Source organism: Heteronotia binoei, chromosome 21, assembly GCF_032191835.1.
Source record: "Heteronotia binoei isolate CCM8104 ecotype False Entrance Well chromosome 21, APGP_CSIRO_Hbin_v1, whole genome shotgun sequence".
Lineage (NCBI taxonomy): Eukaryota > Metazoa > Chordata > Lepidosauria > Squamata > Gekkonidae > Heteronotia > Heteronotia binoei.
Genome location: NC_083243.1, coordinates 39,247,832 through 39,267,625, shown reverse-complemented (window position 1 = coordinate 39,267,625; position 19,794 = coordinate 39,247,832). Strand labels below are relative to the sequence as shown.

At 40.8% G+C, this 19,794-nt stretch overlaps 1 protein-coding gene across 2 annotated transcripts in view; it reads right to left on the bottom strand.

Annotated features, from left to right (window-relative positions):
• Nucleotides 1–3,379: 3,379 nt before the first annotated feature.
• The window catches only part of PPP4R3A (protein phosphatase 4 regulatory subunit 3A), a 40,174-nt gene continuing 23,759 nt past the window's right edge, over nt 3,380–19,794 (bottom strand). The window contains exons 8-16 of one of the 2 annotated variants that reach the window (XM_060261178.1): nt 18,073–18,204; nt 17,849–17,951; nt 14,730–14,888; nt 12,395–12,564; nt 10,792–10,934; nt 9,967–10,157; nt 8,473–8,699; nt 4,695–4,760; nt 4,259–4,440 (exon numbers count right to left, since the gene is read on the bottom strand). In XM_060261178.1, the coding sequence (XP_060117161.1) occupies nt 4,740–4,760; nt 8,473–8,699; nt 9,967–10,157; nt 10,792–10,934; nt 12,395–12,564; nt 14,730–14,888; nt 17,849–17,951; nt 18,073–18,204 (1,146 nt within the window). In that variant the 3' untranslated portion in view covers nt 4,259–4,440; nt 4,695–4,739. Of the gene's footprint in view, nt 4,441–4,694; nt 4,761–8,472; nt 8,700–9,966; nt 10,158–10,791; nt 10,935–12,394; nt 12,565–14,729; nt 14,889–17,848; nt 17,952–18,072; nt 18,205–19,794 lie in introns of both variants that reach the window. The other variant, XM_060261177.1, reaches the window with a different exon arrangement.

The following is a 19,794-nucleotide window of genomic DNA, read 5'->3' as shown; positions in this document are numbered from 1 at the left end:
TCTGAGCTTCCTGTCTGTTCTCTTGCTGGTGAGTAGACTAAAAACTGGAGGTGGGTTTCACATTCTTCTCAATAACAGCAACCTAAGTCGCAGCTAGAATTTTCCATGTGGCATCCTCTATTGAGGAGCCTGTATCAGCTTCCATATGCTAATGGCCAGTTCTTTAAATATGACAGAGTTCAGGGGTTGTTTTGTACAAAAATAGATGGTGGAGCTCTTTAGCATATGCCCCCTCTCCAGCCAAAAGCAACCCGACGCAAGAAGAGAGTCCCAGGCGAGGCCTGCTTGGGCTGCCTAGAGTTCCAGCCAGCCCAACACAGGCCTCACTCACCTGGGGCTCTCCTTGGCTGCCCCCCCCCACAAGTCAAAAGGCCAACAAGCCACCCGTTGCCCAAAGTCACATAAGAAGTGGAGACTTCTTGACTTCCAGAAAGCTTTCGATAAAGTTCCTCATCAAAGGCTCCTTAGTAAGCTTGAGAGTCATGGAGTAAAAGGACAGGTCCTCTTGTGGATCAAAAACTGGCTGAGTAATAAGAAGCAGAGAGTGAGTATAAATGGGCAGTCTTCACAGTGGAGGACGGTAAGCAGTGGAGTGCCGCAGGGCTCAGTACTGGGTCCCATGCTCTTTAACTTGTTCATAAATGATTTGGAGTTGAGAGTAAGCAGTGAAGTGGCCAAGTTTGCAGATGACACTAAATTGTTCAGGGTGGTGAGAACCAGAGAGGATTGTGAGGAACTCCAAAGGGATCTGTTGAGGCTGGGTTAGTGGGCGTCAACGTGGCAGATGAGGTTCAATGTGGCCAAGTCCAAAGTAATGCACATTGGGGCCAAGAATCCCAGCTACAAATACAAGTTGATGGGGTGTGAACTGGCAGAGACTGACCAAGAGAGAGATCTTGGGGTTGTGGTAGATAACTCACTGAAAATGTCAAGACAGTGTGCGCTTGCAATAAAAAGGGCCAGCGCCATGCTGGGAATTATTAGGAAGGGAATTGAAAACAAATCAGCCAGTATCATAATGCCCCTGTATAAATCGATGGTGCGGTCTCATTTGGAATACTGTGTGCAATTCTGGTCATTGCACCTCAAAAAGGATATTATAGCATTGGAGAAAGTCCAGAGAAGGGCAACTAGAATGATTAAAGGGTTGGAACACTTTCCCTATGAAGAAAGGTTAAAACGCTTGGGGCTCTTTAGCTTGGAGAAACGTCGACTGTGGGGTGACATGATAGAGGTTTACAAGATTATGCATGGGATGGAGAAAGTAGAGAAAGAAGTACTTTTCTCCCTTTCTCACAATACAAGAACTCGTTGACATTCAATGAAATTGCTGAGCAGTCGGGTTAGAACGAATAAAAGGAGGTACTTTTTCACCCAAAGGGTGATTAACATGGAATTCACTGCCACAGGAGGTGGCGGCAGCTACAAGTATAGCCAGCTTCAAGAGGGGGTTAGATAAAAATATGGAGCAGAGGTCCATCAGTGGCTATTAGCCACAGTGTGTGTGTATATATATATATTTATTTATAAATTTTTGGCCACTATGTGACACAGAGTGTTGGACTGGATGGGCCATTGGCCTGTTCCAACATGGCTTCTCTTATGTTCTTAAGGGTGGCATGGGCTTCTAAAGGGGTTAATGAGGGCTGCTGGGGGTGTGGCAAAGCCCCTGGTGGCTAGTTGACTGCCCACTCTCCTAATCCAGGGATTGTTATGCAGCTGCACCTACTATTCAATGGACAAGGTAGGTGGGGAGCAAGAGGGGGAACCCTCAGAAAGGTTCAGGAGCTGTGCTCCTGTGAGCTCCTGCTGAATTCAAGGCCTGATAGGAGTCCATTCATACAAATGTATTGTGCACCTCAGAAGCAACTGAAAAACTACCTAAATCCTCCACAGTAGATATATGACTGAAAATGTATCTCATATGACTGGATATTCCAGCTAGGAAACCCGTTAAATCATTTAATTTTAACTTTAATGCAGATCACTCCACCCCTACTATGTCCCCCTCCCTCTCCTAATGTTCACACTTCCCTTATCACTCAAATGTATGGTGTTGAAACTTCCATTAGTTCTCATTTGAGGAGACATGGTATGCTGTAAACCAAATGCAATCCAGACAGACCACCAGACCTGAAACTTGAAAAAGCACAGTCAGAAATGAAATCTTATCAGTTCACTGTATGGCATTGGCCTTCTTTGAATCAAGAAGCATACTTTTATGGATGTGCTGCTAGTTCTAAGAATGCTTTTTAGCAGGTGGATGCTGTACACTGTTACATCTCAGTGTTTTTTGTTCAGTGACTTAAAGGTGAATAAATGCTATTTTTCCCTCTGCTATTCATTTTTGTTATATATAATTCAGTTGTGGAATGTGGCATGACACAGAAGGAATCAGGGAACTCTGTATAGGACAAGGGAACACACCACATCCAGTGGCATGAGCAGTTGTACATTTTAAGAATTCACACAGTGGTACAGTTTTACACAATTAAAACTGCCCTTCGAACACAGAAAGGAATTATGTTACACAAACAGGTGAAACTGGAGTAATCAATAGCTACTTAACAAAATTATCAAGGGATGCAACCAACTCTGTTGCTCAGGGTAGCTTTGATATTTGATTGCTTGAAGATGGATGTATTAAATTATATAAACTATCAATTTGTTACTCTCCAGGTGATATTTCAACATGTTGCAATTTCAGGTATTTGAACATCCCCCTTCCGCTGTGTAGAGGAAGCAATGAGAAAACAGGGCTCACACATTTATATTCTGGCAAGGTGTTAGACCCATCTGAACTTTCACTAAGAAAAGGTTGCATGTTTTCATCTGATAGAGCCATGAATTCTCTGAGGCAAACCACACTGGGAAACATACACTCAGGATTTGTACCAGGTTGATTTCTGCACAGAAATCTCAAAATGGGAGATCAGGTTAACTTCCCAGAAAACTTCTACTAATAATTATTGCTGCTAATGGCTGCTGGCAGTTATGGTACTTAGTCAAGCCTGAAATCAGATTACAACAAGAGGATAGCTACTGTACTATAAAAAGATTGATTTGTTCCCCCACTAAGAACCAGAACAGATTAATAAACTAGATAAATATTTCATAATCCCATAATAAATTGTGACAGTAAAACTGGTATTCCAAAGGGAGTCAGACTTTAAAAAAAATACCACTAATGCAGTAGTTCTTTCACTTGGAATTATTATTTTTTATTTTCAGAACTGAAATGCGTCAGTATATTTGTACTCTTAAATAAATCATCTTAAATTTGATTTAAATGTACCAGCATTATTCCCAGTTAAGAAATTTCAAAAATCTCTTTGGAATACTAATTTCATATTTATAGATTTCTTCATTTTTTAAAAAAAAAAATGCAGCCTATTTCCCTGAATTGTTTCAAGACAGTTAATGATGGAAAGTTTAATATAAAATATTTAGTCACAAAATAGTATTGCTTTTTTTGCACATTGTGGCAAGATTAATTTTCTCTTTTTCAATAAAACTATACCATCTTCCATAAAATCCTAAACATATTTAGAACTGTGATGTAGAACAGAATTTCACAGGTGAAACAGGTACCAGCACAACAATGAGATTATATTACATCAAAAAATTTTAATGGTCCCAAATATATACTCAACAACTAAGCATACACTCAGGGGGCAAAATAAAAATAAAATTATGACACAAAAAGTGACCACATCTAGAATTCCATTCAATCTTTTAATCAAGGGATAGACAAATCCCCCACCTCCAAAGAAAATTCTGCAGTTTAAAGGGCAAAGGGGAACACATTTTAAAAAAGAAAACTTATGGTCAGCCCTCCCCCAAAGAGTTTTTTTAACCTGTTGTAGCTCGACTAAAATGTTCAGAATGTATGGTTTCAAAGGCAGGTCTCTTTTATACAAAGAAACTGCTGGCATTCTTAGCTAGTGAAGAACTATGGCAGAAAAGCCTTTTCTTCAAGTCTCGTACATGGTCCAAGAAAGCATATTCTGATTGTAGCAACTGACCAGCCAATCCAGAGTTCCACTATTAAACTCCTGCCCTGCTGGCTTTTTATATATATATTTTCCATTTCCTTCCCTGAGAAAAGGGCAATGTGTGGTCCAAGCTGGAGAGGTCAAAGGCATGTCATTCCCATTAAGTGTAGTATATCCTCTTCTTCTGCTCCTTCAAATTGGCACTTGATTAGCAGGAATCCACATTTTCAAACTGATCTGTGTCTCACACAGTAATTCACTAAAGGTTGTAGTTTTTAATTATGGACTTTTCCTGTTCTGGAAACCAGGTTCACCTCCCAACTGATGCTGATCTTCAAAACTGTCATTATGAGGACTCAACCTTTGCTTTCTGTGACAAAGGTAGACTTTCTTCATCATCCTCATCATCATCGTCAGGATAATCTACAAGCCCCACCAGACCTCCCTAAAAAAATTAAAGAAAAAAAGGAACATTAAGAGTCACAAACAAAATCAGCTATATTCCTGCTTTACTATGTTCTAATATACAGACTGTTGGAAGTTTTATAAGAACTTCAGTCTTCACAAGATGTAAAAATATTTGGAGAATACATCTAAAACAGATAAAACAATTCTACCTACTTCGGGGGAGGTAGACTGGGTTCAAATGAAAAGGTGACAACATTTTTCTATCTGTACAAAGATGGAAATTTCTTTTACCTAGAAAAGCTGGCTGGACTGCAGGAATGAGCGATCTGACGTACTTCAGAGACAATATGGAACATCCTTCAAATTGAATTATCAATTAGGATAATTTAATGATGTGGTCTCTTCCATTTATATAACTATAGTATATTGATGTACATGCAAAACAGCCACATGAACGCATTATTTGCAAGTTATAAGATTCAAGGAAAAAATAAAGACAAATTGTTACTAGATGGCTACAGATGAACCCCTGTGCTATCCAAGAGGATTGTGTTGCTTGTATCTGTAATTAAGGAATCCAGAATGAAGGGCGATGAGCACCTACAACTACTCCATGTTTCATTCAATCTGAATCAGTATCAACAGCCAAAACCAGGAGATGTGCTTGCTCATTACATCTGAAGGATCACGTACAAGCAAGTCTTGGCCATAGTGCATACAATCGGCTGCCCTGAACCCCCCAATCCTGAGGATTTTTTGACTGATCTTTATACATGGCCTTACACAAATACAGGAAAAACACAGAGAACTTAAAAGCAGCTGGCTAAGGCTGAAATCTTCGAGAGTGGTCATAATCACTGTATTATACAATTTAGGGACATTAAAAAGTCCACATGAGCTTGAAATCTGAGACTGCATGCACACCTTTGTTGGGGCCTAGCAATACTCCCTTTGAAACTAAGGTCATGATGCAAAATGGTGAAAAGCCAGCACCACTGCAGTGCCTGCTTTCCTTCCACAAGTAGGCTCAGAAGATGCTCAGTTTTTTTCACATCATCATCACCTATTTTACACTAGAAAATATTTCCTGATTTGCATGAGTAGTTCAACTATACTGTCAGGAACAGCAGCCAGATATCCAAGCCCTTAAGAAAAGGCAGCAGTCCCCTGTATTCAACGTATGTAGGCTGGATACAAGATTCACATGGACAGTTGCTATCTTATGGTTCCTGATCCTCCAGTTGCCCCCAGAACTCTGCTAAACTATCATTCTGAGCTAACAAGGATGGCAATGAGTGAGAAAGCAATGGACTAGATCCATCATCCTGTTCACCTGGCTAAGGTGGGGCACTCTAGCAGCATAAGGAACAAGCATCTCCTCTGTTGATACGATATGCCCTATGCCAATGGAATACATTTTGTGCAGATAGAATGCGGTGTCCTTAGCTGAGTGGGGTGATTGCATACAGACTTTTGATTTCATCCCAAGGGAGGCCAAATTGAAAACAACTTGAGAGCAGGCCTTCTCAGTAACGGCTCCTCACTGGTGGAACCAATTACCAGCAGAGGTTCGAGCCCTGCGGGACTACAATCAGTTCCACAGGGCCTGTAAAACCACCCTTTTCAAATGGCCTTTCAAGACTGAATCTTGAAATGACATCCAGCCATCTGACATACATCCGATAGGTTTGTACCATAGCACCTTAATTGTAAGTGTAATGGTTTTAATTAACTAATTTATTTACTTATTTAATGGTTTTTAATGTATTTTACTGTATAATGTATTGTTGTAATCATGGTATTTACCATGTCTGTGAGCCGCCCTGAGCCTGCTTCGGCGGGGAGGGCGGGATACAAATAAAATTATTATTATTATATGTGGTTGTGTGCATGCACACACACTTTCTGCTATCAAGTCACAGTTGTGTGTGCATGCGCATAACCACATATGAAGTCAGAAGTCTGTATGCAGTCACCCCACTCAGCTAAGGACACCGCATTCTTTTCTCATTCCTGGTCATGTGCTTAGACCAAGTAATATTGGGGGTCATGCTGATGCTTTATTCTATGCAAGTTAGGGATTTTATGTGGGTGGGGGCTTTTGTGGTGTTTCTACTGAAATGGCTGAATCACCAGCTGGTAGCACTGTGATTACAGCAGCTAGTGTTCTTTGCAGATGGGGTGGATTCAGTAAGAAACAATACGGATCCAACTGGTTTCTGGACTGCCACTGAGGATTTTTAGCAGATCTTGTTAGCTGATTTCTTCAATAAGGGAGCTAACCCTGGCAGTGAACATAATAGCTATTCCTAGGCATTCTCTCCCTGTTCTCCAGATCCTAGGCCTTCCCAATGGTTTGAAGGGAGCTATGGGATGCAGCAGAGATGACTTCAGTACAGGTGGAAGAAAATTTATAACAAATCTAAACAGACATGGACCACTATGCTTTATAATACATGTACAAAAAACTACTAGACAGTTCTATCAAGAGTGGGCTCTCAGCAGTATGATGATGGCACCAGACTTTCATGTCCATCTGATCAGGTATGGCAATTTTTATCTGTAAATAACCAGTGACAGACTGAAATTAAAGCTTAAACCAGATAAAACTGAATTATTTGCTCACCCTAAAAGAGCAGTTTACATGCTGAAAGTGCTTCTGGTGTGGGCCTCCTCAATATACATAGAGGTAGTGGCTGTGATGCAGAGTGCACTTTACACCCCTCTGAGTGTGGTGGGGAGGGGAGGCAACAATTTACTATACTACTGCACTGTACTTTATGAAGTGTGCCCTTTAAACACAGCTATGAAACATCAACTGGTCCAGAACACTGCAGCCATATTAACTGCAAGTGATGGGGAGAAGGAACATATACTGCAGGTGCTCCATGGTTACAGATCTGATTCCAAGATGCCTTCAACATGCTTCAGAATTTTATATATATCCTGAGTACTTATGGGTGCACCTTCTTCCTGTTCTTTGAAATCCAGCAATGAAAGACCACACAAAGTAATCAGTGGTTTCTATAGTGGAAGAGCTTTTTCAATGCTTTGGAATTTTTTGAAATCAGAGATACAATGTACTTAGCTCAATGAAATGAGCCACGTTTCCCAGCCAGCATTTAATTAAGGGTGCAAGAAATTGATTTGCTATACTCTTTCTCTGTTTGCTGGATTATATAATTAATGTACTCACATGGTGTACTCTATTTTTTTGATTTGGAGACTTTTCACAAACTGAAACTCATCATAAATGCTCTGTGCCCTTTTACAGAGCAAAATGAAAGCAACAGCAACATGGGCTGTCTCTCCCCTCATTGGTGGATCTGTATAATATGGGATGTAAAAGGAAGATACAAATGATCTTAAGGGACCCTTCACATCCGGGCCACTTGCTATTTGAGATCTTACCGTCAGGCAGGCGATATAGAGTGTTGAAGGCTAAGACAAATAGATTCAAGGGCAGCTTCTATCCAAGTGCCGTGGTTAGGCTAAATGCAGGGTTATGAATGGTTATTTGTTTTTAGATGCATTTAAATGGTCTATGTATATGTCCTTTTTTGGGGGGGTGTTGATGCGTTGGTATGTTTGTAGAAGAGCACCTCATTTCGTTGCTCTCATTTTCTTTTTTGAGAACAATGACAATAAATTTATCTATCTATCTACTTTATTAATCTAAACATGATATTTTAAACAAAAACTTTAGATACTTTTCATTCTCAAAACTAAACTTGCCAGTGTAAGGGCACATGCATGCTATGCTTTGGATCCAGTGAGACCTTACTGCATGTCCAATAGCCTGCATGTATAAAACTGGGCACCTGAACTTCTATTCATATAACACTATCATCCAATAACTGGATCATACATTTACAACAGTAAATTTTGATTAAATATTTGAAAAAGGACAACTGGGACACAAAAATCGCTTCTCTGTTGCATGCTTAGTTTGGGACAACCCCCTCCCCTTTTAAACAAATGAATGGTGGCATACATGAATGGCAAACTTCAGACCTAGTGGTCTGGCTCGGACATGACAAGCACCATTTGACTTGAGTGAATACAATACCTTGGTAGTTATAGCTGCCATCTGAGATGCACTTTTGGAAACTGATCCAGGAGATCCCGGTGACCCAGGAGATCCCGGTGACCCAGGAGACCCAGGCAAATTAGTTGCAGATGACTGGCTGGTGAGGTTAGCCTTTGTACCGCTAGAGAAGGAAAGTTTAAAACTTGGGCTCTGACGACCTGAAAGGTTCGTTTTCAGAAGGACCTCCTTTTCTTCATTTTCTTTAACTGGAATTTAAAACAAATACTATTGTAATGAAGTTCTACTGAGAACTGCAACTGGCTTAAGACACAAAATAGCAACTATATCACATGTTAATATACATAGATGCATTTTGCTTGCACACCAACTGGTGAAATCCTGTTCATGCATATTCCCTATATCTAACAGCATCTGCAAATGCTAACATTTGAGAGGCAGTTTGATGTAGTGGTTACAACATGTGCAGATCCTTTTCTGGGAGAACTGGTTTTGATTTCCCACTCCACACACACCTGCTGGAATGACCTTGGGTCAGTCATAAATCTGTCAGAACTCTCAGCCCCACCTACCTCACAGGGTGTCTGTTGTGGGGAGGGGAAGGAACAGGAGATTGTAAACTACTCTGAGACTCCTTTGAGCAGTGAAGGGCGGGTTATAAATCCAATCTCCTCCTCTTCCTCTTTTCATGAACCCAAGTGGGTGGGCAATGAACATCCACTTGTCAAAAACAGTGCATGAAAATCCTTTTGATAAATATTTACGTTATGAAATTCATACCTATTGTCAGATTTTTTTCAGTTATAGTGCTTAAAACAACTACTTTAGGATAAATATTTTAAAAGCCTGCTGCTTTTTTGATTGCAGCAAGCTGTACAGCTGAAGCTACACATCTCAGTGAAATGTGAGCCTGTGAACTGGAGTACCCATGGATTAGAAACAGATTGCAGGCCTTTTCCATTGCGAACTCCTCCTCATTCTTTCCTTCTGGTCTTTACCAGTTAAGGTTTCCACTGATGCTGATCTAACCAGAGACTGCTAACCACAGTCTGCTGTCTAGGACTATATAATCCAGATTTAAACCAGGTTGCCAACAGTGTTCCCTCTAATCTGAATTAGTGTGAGTTAGCTCACAGTTTTTTTGGACTTTGGCTCACACATTTTTGTCTTAGCTCAGAAAAAAATGGCCCCAGAGCAAACTAATTTATTCAGAAGCTCGCAGCTTTAATGACAGTAGCTCATGAAGTAAATTTTTGCTCACAAGACTCCATAGCTTAGAGGGAGTATTGGTTGCAAAACCATTGCAGACAGTAACCTCTGGCTGGTGGTCAGTTTAGTGCCAATGCCAGTTTTAACCAAAGTAAAGGCTATCAGGAGAAGGACATAAAGGGTTTTACAACAAAGAGGGGTTTGCAACTAGACTATGATGTAAAAAAAATCTATATACATTGACCTCCTAAATGATCTCACTGAATCAACTTAAACCAAAAACATGCAGTTCTTCCACTAACTTACATTTTTTCCTTTCCATAAATTTACTTATGGGATCCATAATATCTTCATCATTTTTACTTTTGTCAGAGGGCAGCACCACAGCCTCTCCATCTTCCAGATCATCTTCATCAGTGTTAAACCACATCTCTTCTTCATCCTCCAAGGTCCTAGCATCTCTCCGATATCTGTGGTTCCTCAAGATGGAACGCATGCTATGGAAGAGAATATACCTTTCAACATTGTTTCTCCTCACTATTATGATGTTTTAAATTCAGATATACAGTGCTAAATATAAGAATTCAATAAAGTGACTAACATGTGAAACCCATTTTAGACTACATAACTTAATCCTTTAAATTTTTAAGCATACAAGAAACTACAACAATCCCTTTACAGACAGTTTTGTTTAGCAATCTAAAAATCACAAATGCATCAATATAAATTTATCACTTATGCACTTCTGTTCCTAGCACTATTTCAATGTCATTTTTAGTCTTTCTCTCTCACTGATACCACTGACTGAATCATAAAATAGGTTCCAGGGAAATAAGGCTATCTACTGTCTTGGGAATTTAAGCTTCCCTTCTAGATATCATTTACAGATGTTCTTTGGGTCAGTTGTATAGAGATGTGTATTTTTTTGTATTGTCCTAATAATTTGTTTAAAACATCCTGTTAATGTAGTACAAAAACTGTTCCATCCTTAATTTAAAAAGGACTATAAAAAAGCAGACATAGGAGCAACCTCACTCTGAACCCACTTTTGTTCAAAAAAGTTTTTCTTGTTTCTCCTCAACAAGAAAACCTAGAATGAAACCTATAATAAAGACGTCAGTGTACACTAACCTGTCAAGTTTGGGATTATCTTGTCTTTCCCTTTGTTGTTCATAACGCAATTTCAAACCTTTGAATGTCTGCACATAATCTACATCTTCTAGTGCTTTCCAGTAATTCTCAATTACATGGGCTGTTAAGGATTTTATGTCTTCCTAGAAAATAAAGTTATTGTTTCTCCAATTAAAAGTGTAAAAAAGTAGAAGCATAGAAAAGCGATGACAATTTACTCTCAAAATGCTGTAAGGGAGTTGGTCTAGTTGGTTCAACTGTCAGTTTTCCATATGTACAACAGTTAAATAGCTATGAAGAACTCACATTTGAACTACAGAAGAAATGTACTAAAGTGTGTAACAAAAATTTTAAAAACAACTTCACAGCAAGCGTTCATTAGAAAAAAGCATTTTTCTATCAGTCCCTGACATACCACTTGTACTAAAAGTGCTAGGAGTAGTTACAGAATAAAAAGTAATCTCTGTCACATATGTTATGTTATTTTTTGAAAGAGTTTCCAAGCTGGACTTACAGCTGAAGGCCAATTTGAACAATATACCTGCAGCAAATCAGAACTAAAGATCCATACACATGAGGTTCATGTGGGTAACTCATAAATATGATTTGGGCAACACTTCTTCTATGAACTGGAAAACTGTGATTTGACAGTTCCTGGAAAAAGAAGCCTGTTTATCTTAAATTTGTAGCTTCAGTATTAACATACCCACATACAGACAACTCTGGTGAGTGGGGATTTTGTGTGTGCATGATATTCAGCTGTTGGTGTATTATTAGAATAGATTCTCACAACAAATTGATCATAACTCTGCTACTCTGAGCAACATTCCCTCAGCCAGAAATGAAAACCTAGTGTTATTTTTAACAACACATTTTTAAAACATTACAATGTGCTTAGGATCAATAGTTTGCACCAAGATCCAGGACAAGTCTCCGTCCTCAATGATGATAATCATTCTAGTCCTTCAGTCTTGTCCACTGGGGCCAGCAGCACAATCTTTCTCTGGGCATCAGGGATGGGCTGACCTTTGTGCTCAGTCTTATTACAGTCTACTAAATGCAATGCATTTTACTCATTCCTGTCCTTTTCTCAGGATATTTTATAAACCTGGTTATTACCTCCAGTGTCTGGAGGTTCCTGTTTTGTGGCAGAGGGCAAGACAGCCTGATCTTCTCTCCCTTGTATCTACCTGTAATTCTACAGCTTAAAAATTGATGGATCAATAGTTGGCATACTGCCCAAGTAATAGTCATTACTACAATGCTTAAATCCACACCCTGAAAAGTTCGGCTATGAATGCTGTTTTCTTTAGAAACAGTGTCATATCTCATGCTTCCACCACTATCAATGCAAGGGCAATATCTTTCTCCACACAGCATCTCTTCTATGTTTCTGCTTCAATGAACCAACATCAACGTGCACACGACAGTGGTTATTCTAATTTTCTGTCCTAGCCCAAGCTGCTCAGTCTCCAGTTTTATCCAAGCTAATATTTTTTTAAGTATCAAATAAAAACTCCCTCTCAGATTTGACATTTTATCTGCATGCTTTTTCCCTACACATTAGTCACTGCCTGCCCTCTTTCTAGAAAGAAGTACTCACCACTCTAATGAATTCAAACATTTCTATAATAGCAGAGTTCATCAGATTATAGCGGGATCCATTGCTGAGAAATGCTTTGACCACTGGTTCAAATAAAAAACTTTTCATTATATAGCGATTGTAGAATTCATCCTTCAACCCGATTATCTTTCTTTTAAAACGCAGAGCACCTAACAAAAACAAAGATTATTGAAAAGCTATTTTCACATTTGTCCAGAAGAAGTCATAATTTTGGAAGGTTTTCACAATTAATTCGCAACAATGTGAAAACTGTCACACTAGATGGAAAAGAAATATCTCACTGTGAACAACACATTCAGAGTCTATCAGAACACAGAATTCAATACTGTGAAGCATAACTACAGGAAAAGGCAATGGTCAAATACAGTTACATAAAGAGAAGTCTCTCTGTCGCAAAATGCAGAACAAAAAAATCCACAAGGAATTGATTTACAGTGCTATTCAAAGGAGGAGGAGTGCAATTGGCACAGGGAGCTGACTGACCCCTCACACTGGTATAACTTGGAGTTATGCTGGTTTAAGGGGCATTAACACTGGTGCAAGACATGAGCAGCGCTGCTCCGTGCAGTTCCACTGGCACAGCTAAACCACAGCTGCACACTGATGGAGTGATGGCAGAAACCCCTGTGCTAGCATTAATGTGGGCATTCTGTGGGGTGTCATCAATTAGGCATATTCTTAAGCGTTGTAAGTGTGGAAAGGCTCTGCAGAAGAGGTGCAAAATTACACCACCACTGGCTTCCATAATGATTCCAAATTCACCCCCACACATCTTCGGGTACATTCATGGGAACTGAAGTAGCTCAGGACACCGACCAAATGCTTACCAAATCAGCACTCACTCCTGCTCCAGCCCCACCCCTCCTCGGATACAATCACAGCCCCGCACCCTACAAATGGTTCCAGAAGGTTGCTACATAATTCCAAAGGTAGAGCTTGTGACAAGGAATGCTCTGGCAACTCCCTGCTGTGTGGACTTAGAGTGAGCACACACGCATGCCTTGGAGGCAGGCAAAACACAGATAGGGCTCCTAGGTCTGCTGGGCAAGCTCTTGGGTGGAATACACCACACGGAGAACAAAGTTCACACTCTGTGGCTAACCTTTTCCAGCTTTCAACCTGCACAAGTACACCAGGCCCTTCACTGGGATCTCATGGGACAGCCACATCCCCCAACCCCCATACCTCCCCATGGCCAACAATGGCGGCAACAAGCTGCAGTGGACATGGCATCTCCCCATCCCAAACCTGACAGCTAAGGGGACAATTTTTGGGCCCCCAGATCCCACACAGCAGGTAGATACATGTATCAGGGCTTACTTGAGGAGGGGCAGGCCTATTTATTTGGGGGACATAGATGAGGGGTGCATCAGGACCTGAGTCTCTCCACACCCCTGGCACCCCTGCAGCGTGGGCATGGCACAGATTGCTCAGCCTTACACAAATGTTTGGAAATGTTTGCTTGCAGTCCAAATTATACAGAAGTGCCATTTGTGTACATTAGGGAACTTCTCTGGCCTGTCTTTATATGAATGACATTCTTGTGTGCGCTTGGAATAAAATGGAATACTCTGAAGGATGGCCTGGAGGGCTGCCTAAGGCAACAGGATGGCACTATTGTGACACGGAAAAAAATCACACAAATCAATTTAAGGATTCAAAGCTTTTCTCCCCTGGTCTTTACTATGTCAAAACAAACCACCATGTTCCTAACTGTAATGGCCTCTTCAGTAAGATTTTTCCCTGACTTGGATGGCCCTGGCTAGTAGGATTTTGTGAGGTCTTGGAAGCTAAGGAGGGCTGACCTTGGTTAGTATTTGGATGGGAGACTACTAAGGAATACTACGGTCACTACACAGAGGCAGGCAATGGCAAACCATCTCTGTTAGTTTCTTGTCTTAAAACCCCTATGGGGTCGGCTGAGACTAACAGCAAAAGATTTTAAAAAGTAGTAAGATTTTAACTTTAGATGTAAAGCAACCCTGAAAAGATGGTCAATCCCTGAACATCATATGCTGTTTTGATGTAAATTGTAAGAACATAAGAGAAGCCATGTTGGATCAGGCCAATGGACCATCCAGTCCAACACTCTGTGTCACACAGTGGCCAAAAAAACCCCACCAAGTGCCATCAAGAGGTCCACCAGTGGGGCTAGAAGCCCTTCCACTGCCCCCCCACAAGCACAAGAATACAGAGCAACATAAGAAGACAGCACTTTATACACAGTTAACCTATGAGAGAGGCCTTTTCATTATTAAAAATTACTTGGTTTGCAGAACACCAACTAAACTTTTTGATACTTTGTCATACTTACATAGTGCCAAGAAAGCATGCTTTGAAGTCATTAAAACTAGCACTCTTCGAAGGATATCCTTGTTAATAATGTAGTTCTTTATATGATATGTGTGATGTTCCACACAGAAAGTTAATAATTCTAATATCAAGGCCAACAGCTGGGCTGTCTGAAAGTCATCTAAAAAACAAAGAACACTACAATTAAATGTTGACCAAGACAGAAAGACATACCTCCTCTTCTGGCAGGACAAGAAGTAAGGAAGATCTTACTGGTTCAATGGCAGCAAGGTAGCACCACGTAGACTAAGTCTGTTCTCTCTTTGCAAGTGTGTATGCTGAGCAGGGTCAAAGCAAGAGATCCTGGACATGAGGTGTAGAGCAAGAGTGGAAGGGGTCTTAGACATTTCCTTGCAGCCTCTGGGGGGCAGCCTGGTGGGCCAGGATTAGCCCACATACGTTTTGTGTTTTCTTTATGTATCTTATTAGTTTAAAGAGTTTTGTAGTTTGGAATTTTCTGTAAGCTTTGGGTCCCCTTGAAGAGAACAGTGACAAAGAATTGCTCCAATATAAAAAAAAACAGAAAAGAAACTTCATAGTTTATAGTAGATCTGTATTCACTCCTATGGCATTTAATTTCTGCACAGTGCTGAATCTATTGCTCTTATGTGGTGACAAAAGTGCATACATTTTTCACATGCACACAAGCATACTAGAGGGGGCTGCTGTCAACCATGTACTGGCAGCCAACAGTCATGCCCACACTGAGGTAGCAATGCATCTGTGTAACACTTCCTAAATTTCACAGCTACATTTTTTATTCATTTATACGCACCATTCTCCCCAATGGAGACCCAAAGCAGCTTACATCATTCTCCTTATCTCCATTTTATCCTCACAACTCTGTGAGGTAGGTTAGGCTACAAGAGTATGAATGACCCAAGGTGGGAATTCAAACCTCGGTCTCCTGATCCTAGTCTGACATGCTTAACAACTACACCATAGCACAGCAAGACACAAGCAGCCCAAGTACCCTTCATCCAGGAACTCAGGATCCCTCTACTTGTCCTTGTGTTCAAACAACATCCACTAAGGGCACATGGAGGATCCAGCTACACAAGAGAGAACCATGTACACAAAGATAATTCCAAGTGGATGTTCCAGAGTACACACTTTTATTTCCCCCATATTCTATGCACTGTGCTTGGGAGCAGTGCTGTAGTGAAAGTGAAACCTGCAGTCCACTCCTGGCAATGGGCATTCTCAGTTTTACTAGCAGGAACCCTACGGTGGTGTGTACCCAGCAAATTGTTTGCCATATATATATTTTTATTTATTTATTTGACTTCTAGTCCACCCTCCCCTGCAAGCAGATGCAGGGCAGGTTACAACAGCAATAAGTACATAATCCAGTATCTAAAAACTTTACAGTGATTAAAACACAATAAAATGACATCAATAAGTAACAGCAATAACAATCGATGGCACTGTTTAATCACTTCCCACATATGTGCAGGTGGATGGCAACTGATGCAGAAGGGATGGGCAGACATAAGATAATACAGATTGAACATAAGAAACAATGCTGAGCGATGCAGGGGAGGGCAATGTAAATAGGTCTCTGCCACCTCAACCATAGGCCTGGCGAACATCTCCATTTTACAGGTCCTGCAAAACTGCATTAAGTCCCGCAGGACTCAGATCTCTGTAGGGAGATTGTTCTGCCAGGCTGATGCCAGAGATGACAAGTCTCTGGTTCTGGCTAGAGGGACATCTTTGGGGCCAGGAACCACCAGCAGATCTTGATCATTTGAGTGCAATGCTCTTTGGGGAACACACTGGGAGACACAGTCCTGGGCCGCATAGGGCTTTAAAGGTGAAAACCAAAACCTTTGACTCAGTATTCAATTGAAAGCCAGTGCAGCTGGCAAAGCACCGGATGTATATAAGCCATGATGGGCATGAGTCCAGGAGGCAAGCGGTAGGTTTCACAGCAGCCAGAATCCTGTCACCCTTGTTCTGAGAGAATTGGTTGAACTTAAGGCCATTGCTGAACCTAAAGACAGCCAAGGTCTTGTTCTGTATCAATAGTGGCTGGTAGTTCTTGGCAGAGCAACAAGATTTTATTTTCAAAGTGGATCACAAAAGTCTCAGAGCTGACTGCTGAATTATATTTTTATCTAACCCCCTCTTGAAGGTGGCCATGCTTGTGGCCGCCACCACCTCCTGTGGCAGTGAATTCCACATGTTAATCACCCTTTGGGTGAAGAAGTACTTCCTTTTATCCGTTTTAACCTGTCTCCTCAGCAATTTCATCGAATGCCCACGAGTTCTCGTATTGTGAGAAAGGGAGAAAAGTACTTCTTTCTCTACTTTCTCCATCCCATGCATTATCTTGTAAACCTCTATCATGTCACCCCTCAGTCGACGTTTCTCCAAGCTAAATAGCCCTAAGCGTTTCAACCTTTCTTCATAGGGAAGGTGTTCCAGCCCTTTAATCATTCTAGTTGCCCTTTTCTGAACTTTCTCCAATGCTATAATATCCTTTTTGAGGTGCGGCGACCAGAACTGCACACAGTACTCCAAATGAGACCGCACCATCGATTTATACAGGGGCATTATGATACTGGCTGATTTGTTTTCAATTCCCTTCCTAATAATTCCCAGCATGGCGTTGGCCTTTTTTATTGCAAACGCACACTGCCTTGACATTTTCAGTGAATTATCTACCACAACCCCAAGATCTCTCTCTTGGTCAGTCTCTGCCAGTTCACACCCCATCAACTTGTATTTGTAGCTGGGATTCTTGGCCCCAATGTGCATTACTTTGCACTTGGCCACATTGATCTTTTTGTGTTCTCTGAGGAAAGGAAGTTAATGACCTGATTATTCTGAATAACTGAGCTGGGCAAGAGCTAGCAGATGCAATGGAAGCCATGTAGAATTCCTTCTAAGCAGTTTTCAATGCTACCTCATATGATTCCATAAATGCTACCTCATAGGATTTCTATAATGTTCTTGCCGCTTCATCAGAAGCCCACTGCCACTCACTCTAGCCGTCTCAGCTCCCTCTTCTCCCACCTGTCATCTTTTTCTAGCTATAAGACAATATGGCAAAATTCAACACCTCTTGAGTCTCACCTTTGCTAGGTTTTTCCTCTGTGGTATTGGCCAATAAAGGTGCTGTGAGAACATGCATACAATGCTTGTAAAAGAAACCCAAGAATTCCGTTTTTTCTGTTTTCTGTAGAATAAAAAGACATTAATTCATACATTACACATATTAATCAAAGTGTTTTAAGAACCATTCCCCCCCTCCCTCCATTATCATCACTACAGACATTAATATTCAGGTATCTGCTTACATTGGCAGTAGCTAGCATATTTTCTGGATCCACTAAGGTACGTAGTAAACCCATCAACTGGACTGCTCCTCCCAGTTCAGGATCTGTATCACAAATCATGTGTTCTATGATGAGGTTAATGAGTAAGATATCCTGGTTTAAGAAAATAAAAGTTAAAAACCAAACAGGTTAGTCACAAGAAACATACAAATTGAGAAAGACACCAACAGAGAAATTCAGATAAAGGAAAGATTTCAAAGAACTGTGTGATTACTTCAGTGCACTAAATGAAGCTCCATTTAGTGAACTAAATGGAGCTCCATTTAGTGCTGTAGACTTGTGTTTAAAAACAGCCTCTCAATGCTGAATAGCAAATCACCGTTAAAAACTGGGAGACGTTTTAAAAGGCATGGGATGGTTTGCTGTACAAAGGGGTGGGTGGGTTTAAAATCAGAAATCCCAGAGGACACATAGGCATATTCTTGAGCATGCCTGAAGCAGCTCTGCACAAAAATGATTCTGAGATTTTATATTGCTACACATTTGACTTTTCATCATTCCAATAGAAGCACTCCTTCCCTGTAAAGGGTAGAGTTCACCACAGTGCCGCCTACTTTGGCCAAAACAGGAGAGGCTGTGTTAGCTCTGCTTTTTCTCCAAGAATTCAACCCAGAAAAGGCAGAAACAGTCTACACCATTCTGTGGCTGAGCATAATATAGCAGGATATTCCCCCTCCAAAAAACGTAGGAACACCCTTGGCCTGGCAGGAAGTTTCCTCACCTTCTCCCATTCAGAGAATAGAGAGGACAAGGTTCCCAGCAACAGCTGCAATAGTTTCTCTCCATTATTTGCTCTGTGAGGGAGGCAAGAGGGACACGCATATGGGGAAGATCAAACCACTCAGTACCACTACAGACTATCCACAGTTCCAGAATTTACTGCAGAACCAAAGCTGTGCACATAAGTTTTTTTTTAAAGCAAGGGGAACTGAAACCTTAAAAGAAACACTTTATATCTGATTAAAATGCAGCAACTAGAGGCTCAAGTTAGATTCACAATACTGTGAGCAGAGCTTTGCACACAGAATGAATCTCTGCCACCTTCGCCTTTCTGCAGCCTACTAAAAAGCCTTTGAGTCAGTAGTCCACTAAGGAGGACAGGGACGATATCTGCCACATCCTCCTTCCAACTGCAACCCCTGTACTGCATAACAGGTTGCTCCTAATGATCAATCAGCTAGCAAGGATGGCTTTCAGGGGGCTGCCAAAGGTGAAGTTACATGTTGCCAAAGTCTACATTCAGTCCTCTCCCCCCACCCCTTTATGCTGCTTATAAATCATAAATCTTAAAATCGACAGAAGGTGGCTTGTTACTAGAAACAAGTTTATGTATAAGGGCATGTTTTGATGCAACTGTTACTACACAGCGCCCCACCTGTGTAATGTGATATTTCAATGTGACATCATGAGAAGAGACTGCCACAAAGCCTATGTTGAGCCCCTGGAGGGCATGGCACATTTACTCACTATGAACTGCGTCTCATGGGAAATGTGCATCCTACTTGCTAAATAACTCACCCTGTGCCAGTGCAGTTTCAAAATTTGTTTCAGGGTCTACTATGTATCATAACCTCTCCATTCAGCTGATATCACCTCAGATGTTTTGCTGTTGGGTAGGATTTATTTATTTTTTGTAAAGTAGAAAAATTTATCACAAAGACTTGTATTAAAAATATTCTAAGA